Genomic DNA, 24698 nt, shown 5'->3' with positions numbered 1-24698 from the left:
ATTTACAGCAGAAAATACCATGACTGAGGTTACAAACCTCACTGAGGATGAAACATCCTTAATGAAAAAACATGCAAAGAGAGAAAGCCACTTTATGGAAGTAGAAACAGAAAAAGCAATAATGTAGTAACCTCGATTCAAGGTGTGGCCACAAACAATGCATGTACTATTAATTCAACAGGAGTCATCTCACATGGAATGACATAATACGCTGCACAAAAGAAAATACAGCTAACTCATCTTCCCAGCCTCTTCGTTTACTGTTCTGATAATATCTTTGTGTATTCTTGGAACAAAGTCAATTCTGATCTGTAGAAATCTAAATCCACCCTGCATGGCAGTACGTTTCCTTCCCAAAAACAAAATACGCCTCTGCTGTTTGCACCTGCTCCACAGAGTTTCACAATGTTCCACAGCGACTGACCCTCAGTGAGTGAGTGAATCCTGTGTAGATTCCATGAAATGTACAGCCAAAGAAGAGGCCTGTTGTTTGAGCAACCATTCCTCGGATGCTTCAGCAACAAGATTTGGGATTTGACTTTCTCCCACCTCTACTGTTGCCACAACAAGAAATGTCCTCATTATAAACAGTGGCAGTGCAGGCAGGAGCCTCTTCATCGTGGTAAAAAAAAGTGTCACCACAGAAGAATGAAACCTTTGGAGGATTTCAAACAATGTGTGCACAAGTGATCACATTGTCCCCTGTCTGTCCTCCAACTGTTTGTGTTTGCCAGTAACTCAAATAAAGATATTCATTCTGATTATGTGTGTGTGTTCAGGGAGGGGGGTGAAGATGGAGACAGTCAAGGAGATGGCAGCAGCCAACCAGATACCATCTCCATCGCCTCCAGGACGTCCCAGAACACTGTAGACAGCGACAAGGTAGGAAACACACACGCAGAGCTGCTGTTGACTCTACAGGTGTCAGAGGAAAGAACAGGAGCTGCAGGCAGCTGATTGAGGCCTTCATCACATGTATGCAGAGCTTCTTCTAATGATTCGTCAAATACCAGAGAAGAGCATTCTGAATGTGCGTAGTGAGCTTGTTTTCCTTTGGTGGTCATGACTTAAAAACACAAACAATAATAGCTCTTAATGTGTTTGTTTGTTGTTTAAAACCTTTATGGCACATGGACTAGCAGTGCTAACCAATTCTGCAAAATGTCCATGTACGTGTGGTCAGCAGAGACTGGCTCTGTGGCCTGTGATGAGCTGATGACACACAGCTGTCCCAGCCCTACAGGGTCTCCCAGGCAGCTCCAATGGGAACAATCAGGGGCAGTGCGTGTGTGCCAGTGTGCCAAGACTTTTTCACAGGTCCATGTATGTTTTCCGCTGCATACGTACAAACATAGGATAGACTGAAACCCTACTCTGTGAGATGCATGCAGCGGCGTCATGAAGTTTACGTGTAGGTTACGGTCATGTGTGCAGTTGCGTGTGTATGAGAAGCATTCGGCAATGTCACCATATGAACAGAGAAGCGGTCAACGATGAAAAACCTCTTCAGTTTGTGTGCAGGCGTCTGTGCGAATGCCTCGTACCATCCAGCCTCTCACATCCAAGTAAGCTCATCTTTTTTTTAACTGCGTGGAAAAACAAACATGGTTGCCTGATTCTCATGCCTTGTCTTCACTCCCCAGTTCAGTCATGTAAAAGTATTTGTGCTCTCTGATTCAGTGCATGTTCAGGAAGAAGGAACGCGGGCAACAGGCAGACCAATTATAACATAATCATTTATTGATCCCACAGAGGGGCGATTCAGGTTTTGATAGCATGTAACTGGTACAGTTTCATTGGATTGGGTAATTGGATGTATGGTGAATTACAGAGTGACTCCTGGTGCTTGGTTTAAAGGTGTTCAGCCAAGTTGTGAAGGCATGTTCATTTGCAAAGAAGCAACAAAACATTAAATGTACAGGTTTTGGTGTCGTTGCTTTGCTAGTTTTCATTCCACAATTGTGTTAGTTGTTTTGATTTGAACTGTTGTCCAGTAGAGTACCTCCCTTTTCACTGTAGTACACACACACACACACACACACACACACACACACACACATGCACACACATCCACCCACACACAAGCCCAAACAGATGTCAGTCATGGCCTCCCACTGTAGTGTTACACAGCGTGGCCTTTTCACCGTGTAACCCCACGCCCACACACTCCCCTGCCTCTAAATGTCAGCGCCATGCACATCGGCATGCACGTGCACGGATGCACACACACATACACAGATTCTGATCCTCGCTCGGATCTGAATGGTCTTAGCAGTGTGGCGTGTGTGTTCGTTCCACTTGTGTTTTTATTCTAACATTGTCTGTCTCTATCACTTCTCTCTCACGTTCTGTTTGTTGTTCAGCAGTAGAAAACCTTTTGATGCATTTTTGTATCTGTAGTCTTCTTTTCATTTTTCATTTTCATTTTCCTTTCATGTTTCTGGTGCTTCTGTGTTCTTCTGTAGGCTTAGTAAACCCATACTTGGGTAGTCCTGGCATATTGTTAGCCAGCCAGTGATGAATACTGTTCACTGTTTTCATATATTGTTGACATAGAAGGCTCGAATAAATCGGGATGTTAGTGGAACTGTAATGTTGCGTTGATGAAAGAGAGATGAAATTATTATTTAAGCTTTATCTACTCAGGTAATCTCATTGAGACACTTCTCAAGAGAGACCTGCTGAAACCACAGGGGGGCACCAACAGGGGTTATTTGTTGGCCACAGTGTAACTTTGTGATCGTGGCTCATTGTGCCATGGTTAGCGTTGCAGCCTGGGTCCACTGTACAGTCTCTCTCCATATGTGTGTGTGTGATTTTTACATTGCATGTCTCGCCACCTCTCCCCGTCCAAAGGAAACACGATAAAAAAAAAAACAACAACAACATTATTATGAGTTTTTCCACCCTTTTTTGAGTGTGGGTGTGTTGTTGTTTCTAGGTTTTAGAAAACTCTAGCAAGCTATTTTTGGATCCTCCTCTTCTGTTTTCCTGAAAACGTCAAAGAAAATGAAGCCCAGTTTCTACATTTAATATGTTTCTTATTTCATGTGCTGACACAGCTGAGCACAGCTATGACTGTGAGCTGCATGGTGTGTGTAAGTCTTAGAATCTTGTTTTTCACTGGAAGTTGTTTAGTTAGTTTATTATTACAGTTTTTAATTGGACACTGAGTTTGAGAGCTTTTGGCAACATGAAAGGCGATGCTGTGAATTGTAAAAAGCTATCATAAAGTGGGCTCTGTGTAAGAGGGGATGTGATGGGATGGCATCCTCTCTTCTGGGAAAAAGTGAACAAAAAAATCCATTTTGATAATTTGCCCTTAACCCTTTCCATTCTGCTCCTGTAGGACTGCTTTACCTGCATGTCTTTATCTTTTGTTTCCGTACAGATTTGTAGAGGATATCTGTGGAGGCATCAGAGACTTGTGTGACTTGTGAAGGATAGTGGAAGCATGGCAGTACCTGTTGTTATGTTCCCATGACTCTGCTAGCCCTCCAGGCATTTACAGTATTATCATAAGTATGGCCATTTCTAATGTATTCTGGAGTTAAGACAAGATACAGTGTTTATTTAGTCAATGATTGGATCAGGCATTGTTAACTCTTTAGGTGTACTTTGATTTAACCGCTAGTTTCTTTTTTTTATGAAATTTAAACTTTGAGGAGAAGAGTGGTCACATTTTCAGCCATCATGAGGCTCCTATTTAAAAATTCATGTAGTGAAAAATTTTCTTTGAAAAGATGAGATGCCCATTGTCCGAAGGCGTCAGGCTCAGGAGATGAGAGTGCTTTTATGTTTGCGGCGCAGTAACCACAGCAGCATGTTGTGTAACGCTCCGTGAGTCAGTCACTGTGGACTGAAGGTGTGTGAGGAATAAGCTGCTGCACAGGTGAGAGAGCACAAACAGGAAGCAGAGCTTCCCGGCTTCACTGACTGATAGAAGGCTTAAAATGACATAATATTAAAATGATTCATATCTGCACAAACACTGACACACACGCTAACCAAAGCTAGTTCTGCCGACTGAATTAACAAAGAAATGGTGAAAAAGGAAACATAACTTCCACAATGTGATGATTTAGAATGATTGTTGGTGCTGTAGATTGTCAGGAAAAGGCTGCCACCTCTTAACCTCCTCTGTCAGGGTGGAGGGTTTAACTTCATCAATCCACTTTGTTTCAGGTACATCCAAATGTTTTTTGGCTGTGATTAGGTTATAGGAGAGGAGCTGCTGTGTCTTCCTAAATTTGAGTGTTGGTTCTAAGATGGGGATAACTATGAATACAGGCTCTGGTTGAATATGTATAAGTACCTTTTTTTTTTTTTCTCACCTCTCCCTTTTCCCATAAACGTCTAATACCTTCCTCCGCCTCGCCCTCTCCTCTTGTCTGTCACTCTTCCCGTATGTCTATACCTCTTGCTCCATGTCCTCTCTTCCCCCTTCTGTAATCCCTCACTGAATTAGCCTCTGTAGATGCACACCCACACATAGAATTAGTTGCTCATTTCGCAATCAATCCCTGTTTTCTCTCTCACTTTCTCAATTTTCACACATAGTATCTCTCTCTCTGTCTGGCTTTTTTTTGTCTCAGTCTCTCTCCCTGTCTCCCATATACTATAATAACAGCCCAAAATTGGCCTAGTCAGATGTTCCACTGGCTGTCTGGGTCTAGAGGAAGTGTGTGTGTGTGTGTGTGTGTGTGTGTGTGTGTGTGTGTGTGTGTGTGTGTGTGTGTGTGTGTGTGTGTGTGTGTGTGTGTGTGTGTGTGTGTGTGTGTGTGTGTGTGTGTGTGTGTGTGTGTGTGTGTGTGTGTGTGTGTGTACACAGACTGGGTGGGAAGCTACTGTTTCTGGTGGTTTTTGGAGGAGTTTTAAATGATGAATGGATCGTTTTTTCCCTCCTATTTTTCTCTGTCTTGACAAAGTTTTTCTGTTTGCCTCTCGCCGTCTGTCTCTGTCTCCTACGGCTCTCTTCCCCTCCATCTCTCTTCACTGCTCAGCATACACCACAGACATGCATACTTTGTCTGGCATCATGTCGCAATCACTGGACTAGCATAGCAGACATACAGAGCAGTCCTTTCTACTTATTTGGACAGTGCACATTTTTTTTTATTAATTTATCTCTATGCTCCATATATTAGATTGGAAATTATTTACATTAATTGTACAAATTCAATTCAATTTTGCAGTGCAGGAGGATAATGAGAGGACTCCAGTTAGCTCCTACACTCTTCAATTTGCATTAATGTGATGACTCAAATTAAATCTGAAAGTCAGAACCTTAATGCGATGGTTTTAATTCAGACCTAATGGTTTTCAGTGCCAAAACAGCCAAACTGAAACACTATCACTGGAAAAACTGCAGCACTGATATAACTGACATGAGACAACATTTCCCAAGGTCGAGTGACCTCTTGTGGTCAAGTGAGTAATGACTGTCCTCTCTAATTAGCAGAGGTGGAAGTCACAAAAGGTCGTGGTTGAGGTTGGGCTGACATAGTTTGTGACCTTGACATTGGAGACCATGGTTTGTGACCAGGAAGCAGACCTAAATCTTAAAGATTGCAGACATTTCTGAAACAAACAAACTACCTTTTTTGACTTCAGGACTGGTCTATGCCAGTATACACGATACAGTACATGATGGGATTCAGGATGTGTCAGCTCTGTGATGATTTGTTGACATACTAGGGCTCAAGCAGGTCTGTAACATCTTGTTAAATATGTCAGCTCTGTGACGTTGTGTGGAATATGTCTTTTCTGTGACGTTTTTTGGTGCGATGAGTCAGCCGTGGTTCAGTCTGTGGTCTTTTAGTTATTTAAAGCGTCATTCCAGTGGTTGACAGCTTGGTTCTGCCTCAGCCCTGTAGGTCAAAGGACAAACACTTATTTTTGACTCCGCCTTCAGTTGGAGTGAAAAAAATTGTATTCTTGTGAGCCAGGACCAATAAACTTTACTAGCACTCCACTCCTGGAAGACTGAATATGCATCACTGCTTGGAAGGCGGCTCATCAGCATTTTTATTCCTGTGACTTAAATGAATCCAGCAGTCCATGAAGCTGGCTTGACCTTATCAGGAGTGATTGTTGCTCAGTAGTTGAAAGATTAGCAGACACAAATGACAAAAAAAATATTTCTTACCTACCTCTTGTGATATTTAACCATGCAGGGAATAAACGTGGATCTGCTGTTTGTTTGGTTGGTCCATCACTTTAGTCTAGCCTGAAATACCTTGCCATTACATTTGGATAAATCTTAATGACTTTGGAGATCCCTTGATCTTTCATCTCATGCTACCATAAGGTTGAGATTTAGTTTACAATGAAATGTCTAAGCAACGTTGTAATAGCCTGCTATATGGTGCATTTGTTCAAGCCCCCCTCCAGCTGGATCCTAATAAAGATGTATACTAAACATTAGCATGTTAGCTTTGTCATTGTTAGCATGTTAGCATTAGCATTTAGCTCACAGCAGTAGTGGTTAAAGTACAGCCTCACAGAGTTGCTAGCATGGCTAGGAGAACTTAATTTCCATTAAACTGTGCATGTGACATATTTGTCACCGCTGTCACATGAAAGTTTCTAAGGAGTAGTTCTTGAGCTTTGGATACAGGCCACATCAACAGGAAATCTCCCTGGCCGATCTCTTTATAACTTAGAAACCTTGATTGGTTTTGTTCCAGTTTGTACCGACTGTATGTGGCTGTAACATACTCATTCATTCCTTACATTTCCTAGCTTGATTTTGTGCAGCTGTCATGACATAAGACAAACTCACGCTGAGGCGAATGTGAATGTAAAAAATATATTAATGTAACTACTTTTACAGTTGTAGGGCTTGCTGAGAGCATTGTGTCATTTTGACACGAAGATATCCTTCACTGTCTAGCTTGTGATCCACCATACAGCTACAACACTGCGACACTACTTAACAATTGTTTACATGTGTGTGTTCTCATGAATCAAATGCATACAGTGTCAGGTTCACACTGAAGGCATACAGTAGCCATCTGCTGGTCATATGACTTTTGTGTCACATGTGCCATGACTTTAGTCTCACACACACACACACACACACACACACACACACACACACACACACACGGAGTCCTGGCAGTTTTAGTGCCCCAATAACTTACAGAGTGTCAGAAATGTGACCACGCTGACACACACACACACACACACACACACCAAGGAGAGTGCTGTTGCCATCAAACGGCTGTTTGTTCAGGGGAGAGAGAGAGAGAGAGAGAGAGAGAGAGAGAGAGAGAGAGAGAGAGAGAGAGAGAGAGAGAGAGAGAGAGAGAGAGAGAGAGAGAGAGAGAGAGAGAGAGAGAGAGAGAGAGGGTGTGTTTGTGTGTGTGGCAACAACACAAACGAGGGAGTTGTCAAAGACGGAGAGCGCGACAGAGAGAGGGAGAAAGAAGAAGAGAAGTCGACATGCCAAAGTGGATGAGCTTTAAACTGTTCAAAGAGAGCAGCAGAGTGAGTACAAACTGCTGCACTACACACTGCACACTAGCTGCTTACCCACTCTACTGGCACTAGTCAGCACATTGAACATTGTTTTCATTCACTACTGTCTGTAATCACAAATACAATGCTTTACTATAAGACTGTGTGTGTGGAAGTAGCGGCGTCATGTTTAACTCACGTAATCTTGGTACTCTTGCTGTCATAGACGGGAAATTGCTGCAATAAAAATATAAAAGATAATGACCTAAAACGTTTTAATGTGCTAAGTCAAAGATTTGCATTTTTCATTTTTTTGACAAACGCTTTCTGTCTGTGATCTTGTATTCACCATGCAAACATGACATCTGTAATGATTTGAGGTGTTGGAGTGTTAAAGGAAAAAGCCACTTGGAGAAGTTAGTTGGAATTAGCTACTTTGTATACGACCACAGACAAATACTATAATACTCCTTTTTATATCATTAATAGACGTAAACCTGTTCTAATACATAAATCCAGTATTTGTGCGCTCACAGACACACATCACTCCTTCCAAACTATCTTTAACTCACTGCACACTCCTCTGTTTTGACTGGATTTTCTGTATGACTGAGAGAAGACAGCTCTTGTGTGCAGTCAGTCCTGTTGGATTTTCCACTTAAGCGTTCTTTGATTTTGACATGTAGTTTGTGAAGTTCAGTCTTCCTGTGAAGATAAGGTTGTGTCAGTGACAATTGTAAAAAGAGGTGCAGTGCTCCTCCTGCAGCTGTTGAGAGTTTCAAGGGTTGAATTGCTTCTTCATCTGAATTTGGAATCTGAGAAAGATTGTTTTGAGGTGTAGTAGTTGGTTACTGTTGAGGTTTGATCACTGATTCAGATGCTAATCCAGATCATACATACTGTTGACTTTCACTTAGCATGTTATAAAGCTGGACTGCAGGAGGGTGTGTGCGTGTGGGTGTGTGTAATGGAAGTGGTTAATGGTTAAACAGGGTGTGTGTGTGCCAGCCAGACAGACAGGCAGGAAACAGGCCATTAGCTGCCACAGAGAGACAGAATAAATGAAATGTGAGCATCCACATGGCTGAATCTCAGTCAGCATTCAGATTACAGAGTAGAAATACTTTCTAAACACTGTAAACACACTCATGGATTTACTGTGGTATTTAAGTTTTTGACGCCATGAGTGAAATGCAGTTTTTCTGAAAGGAAAGAAACAACTAATTTAAGTCTTCGCTCAAATTGCAACTGCATTTTGTCCTGGATTTGGAATCTCATGCTGTCACTTTGCTGACTTAATGCACTGCAGTCCATCCACACTACTGACAGGAACAAATATTTCACATGTAGTTTGTGCATTGGCAGTCAAAGGTCAAACCTAAAAAAGTCTGATTTAGAAGCTAGTCTCACTACCAGATTATCAGTCTATTATTTGCAGTATTGACGGTTAAAAAATTGAATTGTGGATTGGCAGGTTCACTGCCATTAGCAGAACAGAATTGATGTTACCGTCTGCCAAGGCTGGACGATAAAACGATAGCGATATGTCTCGCGATAGACACGTAAGCAAGATCAATAAAAAATGCGATCGATAAAACATTCGATATATATATATTTTTTTTTCTTTGACGGAAGAAACCTGAAATTGCAAAGCAAGGTTGGTTGCATGAACAAAGACACTCGCTCTCAGGTAACTGAGCAACATAGGGAGTAATCGCTGATCAGTGAGAGAGACACGCTAACACGCCAATCATGTAACAGTATCAAGTTCGGTTGCGCCATGTCGTTGTCTCGTGTTTGTTGCTCCGCGAGGAGTGAGAAGAGAAACAGAAAGCGCTGCAGCGAGCGAAGAAATCGTCAATTAAACAGGGAAAGTCAGCTCGCCAGTATGGAGTTTTTTGGATTTTATAAGTCTGACTGTAGTCAGATCAATGTGGTCTGTAACTTATGCAAGGCTGTCATCCCCACCAAGACCGGTAAAACCACAAACTTATTTAACCATCTTAAACCACCGTTTAACCCTAAGGTCACGCTTTGGAGCGCAGCCGTATTCGCCAACATCCAACAACATCTGCAACCGCAGCCCCACCGCACAAGCAGCTGACCACCATGCAGAGGTATCTGCTTCAGTGCCTGATGAAAAATCATCTAAAAGGCACGAAGACGTAATGGAGGCAGTGGCATATCATATAGCTAAAGACATGCTTCACTGAGCACTGAGGAGAAGCCAGGTTACAAATGTCTCTTACACATTTTTTTTAAACACACTTGCAATAAAAATATAATTGAATAGTTCATATATGTTTAGAGTAAGAAGAGTGACTCAAGTTGTTCATATGTCTAGGCTGGTTTTATAGTTCTGTCAGTCTTACTGTACTGTCTATCATGTTTGTTTGTTTGTATATTACAGATGTCAAGTCCACCTCAGTTTCTGCTATGTTTACAAAACACTGCACATATGTTTTCCATGGTTGTGTTGACATTTCCTTTCCTTTCTGCCTTGATAGCTGAGGGGATTATACTCAGAGGAAGGTTAAATTTAAATAAGAAAAATGTTTAAATTGAATGTATTTTTCTCCTGGTCCTTATTTTAAATAGGTCATAAAAAATATCAATAATTATTGATATCGACCGATATAAAACACTTATATCGTGATACAGTTGTCAGCCATATCGCCCAGCCCTACCGTCTGGTAAGTTCAGAATTTCTTCCGACAATAGAAGAGGAGATTATCCAACATTGTTAAGACTTCTGAGGAGACTTGAGGGGTGTTTCTGTCATTGTTATCGCCAGTAAAATCATTGATCAATCCGACCATTTTCTTATCTTGGGCTGGGTTGTGGTGGCAGAAGGCTAAGTAAGGTGGTTTAGACATCCTTTTCCCAAGCAAGGTCCATCTGGTAAACTGAAAGCTGTGTCTTCAGGCTCAGCCCCCCCTTCACCACAACAGTCTGTCACAGCGCCTGCATTACTGTTGACGCTGCATCAATCCATTTCAAACTCACAGACTATTAAATCAGTTGTTCAAAAACTTAGTATGCTGCAGTAGGAGATTATTGGCTTCCAGAAAGTAAAAAAACCCCCAAAAAACGTCAAAATGTTGCATAGCCATCACAGAGTGTACCGCTTGTTTACAGGGATATTAAGGCTAACATGATGCGTATCTATCAGACACAGAGCAACACTGTCACCTCATCATCCCATACCACCCCATACACACTGAGTGTAAAGACGTAGGTTATACTGCAGGTTGTTTAAGAGGTTTGTATGGATGCTTCTCACATGTTTTGCACTGGCTACTGGTTGCTGTTAAATCAGTGCACAGGAGTTTTGAAGCCTACACTGCATGCTGGTGATTTGGTGTGAGTGGTTTCTCAACAGCTTCTTGACTTCTCCTGTGGGACGGTATGTGTCCTCTGTTGTATTGTAGAGCAGCAGGCAGTTTTTCATCTGTGCAGTGTGTCTGTAGCTCAGACATCATTTAGACATGCTGAAGTGGTTTGACTGGTTTCTGCAATGCTGTTCTGCTCTCATGCAAACAAACAACAAACACTTGTTTATGCTTCTTACTGTTAAACTCATTAAAACCCACACCGTAGCATTAGAGCATCATTTGATCAGAATGCTAAAACTGTCATCCAATGAGCATCTTCGTGTGCACAGCCATGCTTTAGGCGTCTGTCCTGCTTCATATGGAAGGCAACGTAATGCTGTGGCTGCTCTGTTTGGACTGCTTTGTATTTCCATGATGTGTGGTGCTGGTAGTTTGTTAATAGAGCTTCAGCTCAACACTGATACACTGATTGTGACTAACTCTGGATCTAACAAATGGAAAGATGTCTAAACAGATTTTCACAAAGCATTTTGGAGAGATTAACAATGTGTTGTAGTGCACAGTGGCTTCCAGACTGTGGACAGCTCCACACACAGGGAGAGGTTTTCCTGAAATAGAAGTGTATTTGGAGTTACCCACCATTCAGACTTGGGACGTGAGGGATTTTTCCATGGGTTCCACTCCAGGAAGACGCTGTACTCATTCCAGTATTCACTGTCTGACTGTTGTTGTAACCACATTTTTTTCTGCCTGAAATTCATACATGCAAGCACATGTAACATTCACTCACACACAAAAACACTTTTACGTAATACAGAGATATCTCTTGTATTGCATAAATGTGTTTACTACTCTGAGGACCTGATTAACAAGTTAATAATTAATACATAGACTTATCTTCAGCTACGTTATAAGTTAATAAAGTGGAACAAAGTGTAGCTACTTGTGTTAAAAGTAGAATCATGAAAAGCACATCTGCTGAACGTGTCACTTCTTATGGATGAGCAATAAATTCAGATTTGACAAGCAAACCATGCCTGGTTTTTACAATTCCCAGACATTGTTAAAATGAAAATGATGGTAACAGACCCTGTTTAACAGCCAACAAAGGCTGCTAGCTCTTTTATTTTTAGCTGTGACAAAGGCTCTGGAATATCTATAGTCATAAGAAAATAAAGTTATTTAACCAGAACAGCTGTTTCAGTAACAAAAACATGATAGAAATGTTGTACTGCTGTCTTGGGAGATATGTTGATGTATATTTGCATTGGCTAAATACACTCAAGAAATGTGATGTTGCCCGGATTATGTTTCTTAATCATCTCCACAATTTCAACTGCCAACACTTTTATGAGTTTTCCATACAATATTCAGTTCTGGCAAATAAAGTATGATTACATGTTTTATGGTCACGTTTGGACAAAAAGTCAAACCTGATGTAAAGTACAAGACAGCGTGAAGCTCGGTTTTCCGATGTTGACGTCAGAAGTTGTGCATGATAGCAGTTGGTGACTGGGTTGGTGGTCCCTGATGATCCAAAATATTGCAGGCATAAACATGCACTGTCACAGGTTTATGTGTGTATTCACACTTTTCACTCCCTTGCAGCTTCTCAAACATGTTCAGAAGCCTATGTGTGAAAATCATACATTTAAGGAGCGTTCGCGAGGATTAAATGTCAGGAATTGTAAAGTTGAGATGTGTTTGTCTAAGGTCTATGTATACTTCTGTCTTCTGACTGCAGTGTTCAGTGGGTGCTGTTTGTCTGCAGTGTTTGGCATGGCGCACATGATGCTGAAGGGAATAGATCTGCATCTTTAATCTTTTCCTAAGGCAACAAAAATAAAACCAGCCAATTTATCCTCACTTATGAAGTTCTAACAAGCATTGGTGCTGACAGCTTTTGAAATATACTGAATACTATTCCTCCGGATGCTCTGTTGAATGAAACCACAGCTAGAGCGCACAGTTTCACTGATATAGCTACCGATAAATGAAGGCTGCTGTACACACATAGCACATTTAAGCATATTCATCCTTTGCAAAGAAGATCTTTCATATCATTCACTGGATAGGTTTATAATCCGATGAATGACATGAAGTTTCCTGATCTCAGCAGGTGCTGTTGAAGGAGGTGAAGTGTACTTGTATTGCTTAAGGCTGTGTTCCTCTGCTCTAACATATGATCATCACAAGCTAGTATGCACATGCGTGTGTGTGTGTGTGTGTGTGTGTGTGTGTGTGTGTGTGTGTGTGTGTGTGTGTTTTCAGTGCATGGAAATGGGTCATATGACAGATAGCAGTAGAGTCACACAAGGCACACCCTGGAACACACACACACACACACACGCACATGCACACAAACAAACAAGACTGTCAGATTAGAATGGTACTTAGTTTTAGGGCATTTAATCATTCGCAACTGGACTTTGTCAGTTTGTCTTGGAAGACGTTTCGCCTCTCATCCGAGCAGGCTTCATCACTTCATGCGCACCAGACTAGATAGGACAGCTCTAGTCCAATGAAATGGTGTTAGATTCAAGTATTTATCCTCTGAGTGAGGCCAACCCCCGATACCAAGGATGGTATCACTCTATTGTGAGGCAAACGATCCCCCATTAAGGCGGGTAGGGTGCGACCCTTGGGTGTCAACGACAGTCGTCTGCCTTGTTAGCGTCCCACTCTTGTCATTGGGAGGCTCCTTGAGCCATGTATGAATGGCTTTGTTGTTTATTTTCAGAGGCTAAGTTTTTGAATCTCTTTGGAAGAGATGAAAGGACAGCATTATATGTGGGAGATAGGTGGTGTCTCAGACCTCCCCCTCTGTTCAGATATGGTTTTTCAACCTTGACATGGATGGCTTCTCTCACTCCTCTTTCAAACCATCTGTCTTCTCTGTCCAGAATATGCACATTTTTATCCTCAAAGGAGTGTGCTTCCTCCTTGAGATGCAGGTAAACAGCTGAGTCTAAACCTGAAGAGTTAGCTCTTCTGTGTTGTGCCATGCGTCTGCTCAGTGGCTGTTTTGTTTCCCCAATATATAAGTCTGTGCATTCCTCACTGCACTGGACTGCATACACCAGATTGTTCGTCTGAGTATGAGGTGTCCGGTCTTTGGGGTGCACCAGCCTTTGTCTGAGAGTGTTCCCAGGTTTGAAATGTACCGGGATGTTGTGATGAATGAGAATATTCACAGGCAATGGTACTTAGTGTGTTCTGTTGCTTTCAATCTGCAAATCTGGATATCAAAACCTTTTCATTTTGTATTTAGGCATATATGAACATTAAAAGACACATTAAGTATACCCTTTATATTCAGAAATGTCATATGGAGAGTGTAAAGAATATCATAGAAAATATATAGCATGCTAGTAATTGGCTTGCTAATGTTAAAATTCCTCTCCTGGCATTGATTGCCATTAGAAACTCAAAAATGACTTTAAGCAGGGTTGTTGCATTGATGGGATTGTCTAAGGTACCAGTGAGATAATGACATGCAGTCCAGGAAGTCCATTGAGAGTGACAGATAAATGCCTTCAAAGGCTTATTAGATGTCTTAACACTGTAAAAACTGTAAAACTCACAGGCAGCATTTTGATTGGCGAGCTCAGTGCCTTGCCAGATGATTTTATGTTACAGTGAACATCACTGCATTGCTGCACCAGCGGAATAGAGTATGAATCAATCGATGGTTGTGATGGAAAATAGTAGTATCTGCCAACACTCAAACACTGTAGAAAGAGTACATTATACTTGCTTCTATTTAATATCAGCTAGATTCATTCTCAGGCCTGCCGCCGCGTCAGCAGCCTGCACTCCATTTTAACGCCATCACTACGTAACAACCGGCATGACTGCGCAGCCACATGGAGAAAAATACATTTTTGATAGTACAGTGATTGGTTTTGGTTTGAGTTTGGTGATGTCATCATTTCTTTATAGCTCCGACTTCAACCTGAGCACAGGTCTAACCAGCCAGAATTAGTGGAAACACCTGCATGGGGCTGTGTGTGTGTGTGTGTGGTGTGTGGTGTGTGTGTGTGTGTGTGTGTGTGTCTCTGTGTGTGTCTGTGTGTGTCTGTGTGTGTGTGTGTGTGTGGGGCCATCTGTCAGGTATAAACTACTGCACCTTTATAGAAACAGGGGTCCTTGTTGCTAGGAGATCTTTAGCCTGACAAAGCTGCTTGCACACACACACACACACACACACACACACACACACACACACACACACACACACACACACACACACACACGCACACACACACACACACACACACACACAGTCCCTGACATTTTCCAAGAAAATGAGTGTGGAGCAGACAAGAAAGAGGAAGGAGAAGGAAGTTAAACATAGATGTACTTTCTGTTTTTAGTGTTACACTGCTGTAATACTTTTCATTTTCGTTAAATATATTCACAAATTATTTTTTACTTTTGTCATCACTAACAGCATCTGGTCTGTAAAGTTGCTGCGCTCCTGTCCTCTGTAATATAGAGGCAGGACGGTGAGACAGACAGCATGCAGAGGTCAATCACTCTTGTAGCTGACGTCAGGGCCAGGAGGAGCACTGCTTTAATGGAAACATCTTGGGAGAGATTAGGGCTATCGATCTGAGCCTCTCTCCACAAACCAGCACTGGCAAGTGGACCGTCTACCCACATAACACAAGGGACTGGGGACTGGCGAAATGGAGCATGAAGCCTGTTGAAATTAGCCTTGACATCCATGGATTCATGGAAAGCAGGCTTTGCCACGCTGTAAGAGGTGGTGTGTATCGGTTGACTCTTTGCAACCAGCTTATAGCCTCTCCTGCAGCTGTGTGAAAGGATTATTTGTTCACACCACCCATGGGAAGGCCTTCTCGAAAGGGCCGGTGCTGGCCATGGTGCTGGAAAGGGTGTGCTGAGATATCATCACCAACTCACCCTGAATGGTGAGAGCTTAGTGATAATCTTAACAGTCACTAATACACACTTTAAATGAGGATTTATTCCATGTGAAAATGTGAGGAAGTGTGTGTGTGTGTGTGTGTGTGTGTGTGTGTGTGTGTGTGTGTTAATGTACTGGTTGAGAGGAAGCTGCTCTTTCAGGAAAAGTAGTAGCCACTGTATTCCCTCGAGATGCTGGCAGTATTTGTGAGGTGTCTTGGCAGCGAGTCGCACACAGGCCGCTGGTTGTCTCACAGAACCTGCTGAGTTGCAGCAGGAGTGGAGATGAAGCCACAGCAAGCAGAGTTCATGTCCTGACAGAGTTAAATACTCTACATGAGGGACAAGAGAGAGGCAGCCGGGAAGGAAATCTTCATGACTGTGCATCCTCACAGGGCTAAACTGACTGCTCTGACAGTGCAAAGCCTTGTGTGTGTATGTGTGTGTGTGTGTGTGTGTGTGTGTGTGTGTGTGTGTGTGTGTATACATATATATATATACACACACACACACACACACACACACACACACACACACACACACACACACACACACACTGCATGTATAGATATTTATTGATATATATGTTATATATCTATATATATATGTCTTGTTGTAGTTGTTTTACTGAATATATTGATGTGCTGGTGATGTGAAGGTCATATTAAGTTTAATGGGAGTATTGGGAGTAAAGGTCAACAAACCCTGATGTCAACTATATCATTATCACTCCTGATACAACAGGTTTATTAAGCCATAAGAACAGCACAGTCTGCAGCATGCAACATCAGCACTTTAAGCCGACACTAGACTAGCACATTTTATTATCACCTTCTTCATATGAGTGGTGGTGCTACATGAACACTCTTTCTGGTTATTTCACATGAGAGATTTCAGTTACCTTTGACATCTTCTCACTGGTTTAAAGCTCAGTTGCAGAAAGATTACTTAATGTATATCAGTGCACCAAGCAGGAACAGATGAATCAGAATCTGTTGATGATGGGTTTTTTTGTTACTGTCAATCATTTCTGAGCAAGCGACTCCCACACAGCCCTGATGAAGCAGTCAAGCTGAGTTTCTGAGCACTGACCTGTTCATAGGTAAAGATGTTTTTAACTTCCTTTTTGAATATTTCATGTAACAGAGAAATACTTTTCAAGCCACGTGTCCAGGGGTTTTAAAAGCATGGTGCATCTGCAAACTGGTGTTCAAACAGACACAAATATGCATTTTTGTGTGTTGACAGAAAACATTGGATTAAGGGTTACAAGCAGAAGAACTGGATTAAGCTTTATATGGGATGTATATACTGATAGTGTGATCAGTGCTGGGATACTGATCTCACAGATTAACTGTGTCATAAAAACAACATGTTTCATTTGTTTGAATTTCCATCCGTTTCTGCCCCTCCTGTTGTCTTTCTGTGTCATTTCCAGGCCAATAAATGGTTCCGCTTTAGACTGCTAGGAAATGTTTGTGGCAATGGACTGTGTGAAAACATATGCCAGTCCTTTACCCTTGGCTGATTTTGTACACACTCTCACAGCATTTATTCCCGTTCAGTCCAGCCCTCTGCCTGTATGTTCGGTTCAGCGTTTGTTATAAAACCAAATAGAAGTCAGGAATACATGTCCACATCTTGTGGGTTCATCCTGTTCTTCCGGCAGAGGATTAAGATCTGCAAACACCAAACAGCAGCTGCTGCAGTTTCTCATTTTTAAATCTAAAAAGTCAAGTTTACTCAAGCATGCAGACACGAGATGTAGTTCAGGTACATCAAGTACAAGTTCAGTTATGCACTTTTCTGTATGGAAATATTCAATGTTTATTGTGTAAACCTAAATGTCAATCTTGACTTGGGGCTCCATTATGTTTCTCTTGCTCTCCCTTCAACCATACGTAGATTATTTGAGATTGAAATGTAGATTAAGGATGTTAAATGATAACTGTGAGGGATTGACAAGGTTATATAGTTTGTGTATTTTGCCTCACACACAAACAGGAGTTGAAGTTGTTATAGCAGTCATGTTTTGAGATAAGATAACCCTTTATTAATCCCCACAGGGGAAATGGGATTCGAACCCACGTCTTCACTTGGAGACCAGAAGGCCCATTTTCAGGAAGGATTAACCTTGAGTCTGGCGCCTCAGACCACTCAGCCATCCTGACAACTAACAGTGAACTTTGAGAAGTTTCATTAAATGTGTCGTCTCTCTCTCTGTTTGCAGCTCTCTGGTGGTTGTGAGTTGACAGTTGTCCTTCAGGACTTCACGGCAGGATGCAGCACAGAGATGTCCGTCAGCACCGGTGAGAGAAACCTCTCTGTCCTGTCATTTCAGTCTAGATCTGCCTGTGGACTGCGTACATTCATAGTTTGGCTTTAGTAGTTCAGTTTAAAACTTGTTATGCTAAACGAAATGATTCTCTTTTTTTTGGGTTCATGTGTTTTAGTTAAGGTAAAAGGAAATGAGTCTGTTTTGAAACTACAATGAATAACATGTTTACCTGGATAATAAAAGTAGTCAAATGAGATAATCTGAGGCTGCCCGCTCTTCTCTCCAGGCCAGACGGTGGAGCTGCTGGAGCGGCCAAGTGAGCGGCCTGGTTGGTGTCTGGTGCGAACCACCGACCGCAGCCCCCCACAGGAGGGACTGGTTCCCAGCTCCACACTCTGCGTGTCCCACTCGCGTTCCAGTGTGGAGATGGACTGCTTCTTCAGCTCAGGGAAAGGTAGGAAGAACAAAGTCCAGATTAAGTCTTTGGGTGTATTTCCTCGTTCCTCAATCCTCACTTGAACAGGAAGTCGTTTTGCTCTGACCTCTTGCTTCCAAAGCTCTGTTTTCTGAAAAGTGAGCAGGAATCTCTGAGGATTTCCACATTTCCATGCATGTCCATGCAGCCTCGGGGGGAGGGGTGCATGGACATGGACAGAGGGATGCGAAGAGAAGATTCAAGTGAGGGAAACATGGATGAAATATAACAAAGTTAGGATGTACTCTGTTTAACTTGTTTTGCAGTAATAATGATCACTTTTACATTGCTCTGGTGGAAATGCAGAGTTTCAAAGTTTTCTTGAAGTAAAATGAAATAGTCAAAGAAGGCATTGTGCTTCATATGATTTCTGTCTCTGTTCTGGCATTGTGCGTGCATACAGTTTCTGAGACTGTTGGTGCCACTTCATTGGCAGAAACTGCAGAAGGAAGCATAAACTCACACATTTATAAAGGCTCTTTTGAAATCAGCACATGAGGAACAGTTATCTGTGTTACCTCTGTGAACTGCAGACTTTGTTTTCTGCATAAACCTCAGTGGACGTGAGAAGTGACACATACAGCTCCTCCAGGTCAGACGCTGAGTGGCCTGATTGGGTGGATTTCAATCATTACATAATTGGGAAAGCCCGTCAGGACAAAGTCCAGCTGTGATATGTTTCCCAGAGCTCTGCTGACCCTCCTTGCAAGGAAAAACTTTTTTTTAAAAAAGGCAATCACTCCACTTAATCACTCAAGAAAAATGCCTGTAGGTGTTTTTCATTTTGATCACACCTTTATTTTTAATCAGAAGTAGAGAATGTTGATTTCCTTTTGTCAGGTCACTTCAAGTAATCTGATCTCTACTGACCTCTGTTGGTGAGATGTGGACAGTACAATATAAATAGAACCTGGATATCTTTGTCTACCAAGCCTCCCTCAGACACACTGGACAGAGCTCCTAAATATAAACTTTAAATGGTCATCATCTACTGTATGTATGCATTATTCACTGAAGAAGACATCTTTAAATACATCGTACAGATGGATGTAATGGAGGGTGTCTGAGCATGGAGAGGATGTTTCCTCCACTGCACCATTGGAAAAATCTAGCCAGGATTTTAGACAGAGTTTTGGAAAAGTTACGGGAAAAAGTAAAGTTGTGGCTTTGTTGTTTCTGGTGCACTGAAAAACTGTGATGCTCGAGCTGTCAGCTGTATCGGTGTAAGCATGTGTACATGATTCTGGGCATTTTGCTGTTGACTGTTGACCAAGTCTCAGTTCAGAATAAACTAAAACATTTTTGGCATAAATCCCGTAATTGGCATAAGTCAATAAATCCCAAAAAGCACTGTCTCAGTCCTCACCTGTGAACAGAGAACAAGGACATGACACACATAGAGAAATGACCTGACATAGGATGGTTGCTATGGTTACAGCTTCACTGCTTCGGAGGTCACACGCACACACTCCCATGCTCTCTCTGTCTCTCTCTCTCACACACACACACACACACACACACACACACACACACACACACACACACACACACACACACACACACACACACACATTGGAGTGTTCCTGTTTTGGCCAAGAGGGGGCAACATATAGTTGTTTAAATGCTGCCTTCCTGGCACTTGTTCAGAAACCTTACTGACTGTTATCAGTGCATGAGATACAGCACATGTGCTGTATCTCATGCACTGATGAAAACAGCAGTGGCTGTGAGGACAATTTCTCAATGCTTTATGGGACTTTTACATCCTAGAGGAAGTGTGTGCTGAAAATTTTTGTGTCCAGAGTTCACGTTGTAGATGGAAGTGACAAGTATCAGGGGCAGTTGACAGAACTAAAATTTATCAGTATCATGTCACAGTATTACAAAATCAAAACAATCTATTGGCAATGTAAGAGAACATGAGAACAAAGAAAGAAAAGATGATTCAAAGATGAAAAAAGTAAATGTGTTTGCTGGCTTGAAATAGAAAGGCTAAACAGGTATAGGCCTCCATGTGCTTTGTTTGTATGAGGAGTGGCCTGCCCCATAATGTAGGTTAATTGTAATTGTAAATGGTGAATGTAATGGCATTCATTCAAGGGGTAGCGTGAGGCATCACAACAGTTTCCCTCATCCAACCTACCGCTCTGGTTATTTAATTGCCTTTAAGTGAGGCTTAATGTTCACACATTTTCTCCTGACTGTCCCTCAATATTAAACACACCAACACTGCTCCAGCATGTCGGTCTACACTTGATGCTACCAGCCACTTTAGCTGTGGAGTGTGCTAATGCCAAATTCAACAGGCTAACCAGCTGAAAAACGGCACAGCAAAAGTTACAGGTTCTAAATTTGTAGTCAGTATTGATCCAGCCATGAGCTTCAGTTTTGAAGTGAATCCTGCTTTGTGTTGGACCTGTTGTAAAATGATTAGAGCACACATAATGTTAGTTCTGTTGAAGTTATGTTGAAGTTTTTCAGTAGTTGTGGGAATGTTTCCGTCAAATGCATTCACAGGGTCTTGATTTCCTTGGAAGGTTGGAGTAGATGAAAACTTTTGCATTGGCTCTTGGAGCCAACAACAGAGAAATTAGCATGCACTGCTAATAATGTTGCCTTAAAGATTTTGTGTTATTAGAATCAGCGTTAGCAAGGAAACTAGCTGCATATAACTCCAATTCTATGAGCATTTGCGTAGCCCTTAATCTTCATGTTATCGCAGGTACAGCAGAGCGCATTATTTTTAATTTGCTAAAACTGTTATCACAGTAATGATGGCATTGCAAATCCACACACACACACACACACACACACACACACACACACACACACACACACACACACACACACGTAATTTCTTCCCATCTTCTTATTAGGACGTTCTAAATACCAATCTTTCAATACACCGACCACAATCTTCCTCCCACCTTCGCACCTGCTAAGGGTTATAAACATTATGGAGGAGGTTTGAGTGAATGGGAGATTCCTCTTCGCTATAGTCTCTCTCTCTCTCTCTCTCTCTCACACACACACACACACACACACACACACACACGCGCGCGCGCGCACGCACAGTGTGAGATCAGCTGATTTGCCTGCAGCAGCCTTGGTGTGTTTCTGCTCTTGCCAATGAAAAGGATGTTCTGTGTTTGTGTAGAGATGCAAATCAGACAACTGCAGCTGCTACATATGGAAATAAACACACAGATACACACATCTCTGATATTTAGGAAATGTTGAGACTTTGTTGTAGTGTTGAGTGTTGGTGGATTCAGTGTCATATTTTGTTACTTATATAACGTATCAATAAAGTTTGATTTAACAGGCCTTTGCCCCAAGGAAGGAATAATGAAAACCATACTGACACTTCTAGTTTTAGTTATTTTTCCACAATTGTTTCATGGTGTGAATGCATGCTTACTCAGCAGTGAAGTGACGGGAGGCTGATGAGTATTTAATTAACTGTTCTCTATTTGTTAATGAATGAGTCAAACTGTTAATTAACCCTGAAGAGCCATTGCTAATTACATGGACTGGGTATAAAACTTCTGCCTGTTCTTTCAACCTTCGGCCTCTTCTCTCTGTCTGCCCTGTCTTCTGTGCGTCAGTGTGTGTTTGAGTCGGGGGGGCGGCGGTTGCTGGTCTTGGGTCTTGTGACTGCTCTGTAAAGTAGGTCTCCTTGTCCTCTCTGAACAACTGTGAAGATACTAGAGCTCTAAAGTTAACTGAACTGAAAATCAGTCACGATGGAGTTTTGGAGTCAGATGGAATGAAGAGTTGGAGCTCCTCTGGCAGGACTGTCATCAGTGTAGTCATAAGAGTTAATAGCTGTGACTGGGAGTTATACTGCACTGCCAGTCGTCCTGGTTCTTGCCTTCTGCCCTCTCTTTTACGTTAAACAAAGTTCGTCCTTTTGTTGAGATTTTTGTCATAAAATCACCTCTGAAATATCCCCTGCTCTGATGTGTGTAGTCATAGCTGCCGTAGTTCAGTGCTATTTCCTGTATTCCCTTGCTGTAAAACAGCAGCAGACATACACAGTTTAAAATGGGACACTGCAGGAAACGCAGCTGCTGGAAAGCACTTTATCTAGGCTAAGTGCCTGTGTGTTGTCTTACCTGCTGCGGCAGCAATCATCAAGGTACACACACACACACACACACACACACAAACACACACACACACACACACACACACACACACACACACACACACACACACACACACACACATACACATACACACACACACACACACACACACACACACACACACACACACACACACACACACACACACACACACACACAGTCTATTCAATCAGGCCAGTATTTCTTCCCTCAAATACAGAGCATTGTGTGATTGAATAGATGACTTTTTTTTTTAGTGAGAGGAGCAAGTCCAGCATGAGATGTTATTGTAGAGATGAGATTTTCTGGGTTGGTTAGACTGGCAACAAGTCAGGGTGAGTATCAATCACACGCATTGGTTGTTTGCTGGTGTCTTAGAGGTTAGAGAAGCTTGTGACCAGAAGCCCACTGGTTTGATCCACAGGTAAACAGGATAAATGTGGGTGGAGAAGATTGACCCTCCCTCATACCACTGCTGAGGTGCCCTTGAGCAAGCCTTTAACTTCCAGCTGCTGCAGTGGAGCTGCTCTGCGGCCAGCAGATCAGACTGTAGAGATACTGAGCTGCTTCCAGTTGTGTATGTACATCTGTCTGAGTGAGAACAGGGCGTTCTGTACTGGCTGAGAGGGCAGAGCTGGTCGTCCTTTAATGGCGGGCTTTCGGCTCCTCCTGACCATGTATAGAGTCCTTGTGTAAGACACTGAACCCTAAATTGCTCCAGTAACTTGCATGGCAACTCTGCCATCATCAGTCTGTGAGTGTGAATGGCTAAAAGAGGAGTGAAGTCTTCTAAGGTAGAAAGTGTTAAATAAGTGCTTCTCATTCACCGTCTATCATTCATGAAAAATGCCACTTCAGGGCAGCAGAAACAAGCTTTAAATACTAACATATCACCACCTTTTAGGTTAATATTGTGAACTTGTTAGTAAAAAGTTTCCTTTTTACATGTCCAGCAGACATAGAACAGCATTAGCACTCATAGTTCATAGTTCACTAGTGGGTGAAATATCAGGTTTTTCAGCAGCTAGAGTCTCCAACATGTTCAGTGTCTCCTGTTTGGTGTTAAAAACAACAACACAGAGACTGAACCCCTGTAAAGCCAAAGGGGCCAGCAGAGTCAGCTCTGTGGGTCTGTCAGCACGGGCAGCCCCTTTTACAATCAAGCATATAGACAGCGTTAAAGGGGTTTTAATAGTAGTCGTAATAGTAATTACATTGTAAATAAGTTCAAAACTCATTATGTAATTCATGTTATTGTCCAGTTCATCACTGTTCTCCAGCAGGGTCATCGCTTGCTGTGTTGCTGATGTGTGCGCACTGCAGCTCTATCAGCTTTGGCTCTGCCACATTTGAATAGAGCCATTACAGCACATTTATGTAAGGGGAACATGTGCTGCCAAATGCCAAAAAGGTATTACTTCGACAGATAGATGAGGCCGGCAAAGTTACGAAGCCGCCGATTTTCTGACAAGGCTTAAGAAACACATTCAATCTGTCACTTCTCTCTCAGACACACTCAAACACCCTCACACACGCACACAATACCACACACACTGTTGGAATCTGAGCCCCTGCTCCCCTCAATGGGGAAAGTAGCCTTCCACAATAATTAACAGTGACTTCTGTCTCAGGGAACTGAAGTGTGCATGTGAGGGAGGGAGGGAGAGAAACCCAACAGCTAAGACAAGTATGCATGTGTGTGTGGAGGCTCCTCCTCCATCTCCTCCTCCTACCTCAGTTGCTCTCTCTCTCTCTCTCTCTCTCTCTCTCTCTCTCTCTCTCTCTCTCTCTCTCTCTCTCTCTCTCTCTCTCTCTGTCTATGGTGAATCTCAGCAGTGTGGACTTGAAGCTCTTGGTGTACACACACTCTCCCTGTCAGTCTCAACAATAAGAAGTTGATTGACCAGTTAGAGATTGAGTCAGACCGCTAGAAGGAGGTGTGTATGTGAGTTTGTGAGTGAAAGGTGAGGTGTGTGAGTGTAGGATGTGTGTGTGAGCAAGGATGAAGCGAGGCCGGCGTTGCTGTGGATGGATCCTCACCCGCTGCTGCTGCTGCTGCTACAATGGCTCAGGTGGGACGAGATGAA

General features: G+C 42.3%; 1 protein-coding gene across 3 annotated transcripts in view; it reads left to right on the top strand.

The window, feature by feature from the left end:
• Positions 1-24698, top strand: part of kalrna (kalirin RhoGEF kinase a) — a 134406-nt gene that overhangs the window by 75990 nt on the left and 33718 nt on the right. For 2 of the 3 annotated variants that reach the window (XM_070975728.1, XM_070975729.1), the window contains exons 38-40: positions 780-882; positions 17959-18037; positions 18293-18460. In XM_070975728.1, coding sequence (XP_070831829.1) covers positions 780-882; positions 17959-18037; positions 18293-18460 — 350 coding nt within the window. Of the gene's footprint in view, positions 1-779; positions 883-17958; positions 18038-18292; positions 18461-24502; positions 24684-24698 lie in introns of those variants that run through there. The other variant, XM_070975730.1, reaches the window with a different exon arrangement.

The sequence above is a fragment of the Chaetodon trifascialis genome, chromosome 12, assembly GCF_039877785.1.
Source record: "Chaetodon trifascialis isolate fChaTrf1 chromosome 12, fChaTrf1.hap1, whole genome shotgun sequence".
Taxonomy (NCBI): domain Eukaryota; kingdom Metazoa; phylum Chordata; class Actinopteri; order Chaetodontiformes; family Chaetodontidae; genus Chaetodon; species Chaetodon trifascialis.
Note: the sequence above shows the minus strand (reverse complement) of the source record. Positions and strands in the feature narration are given on the sequence as shown.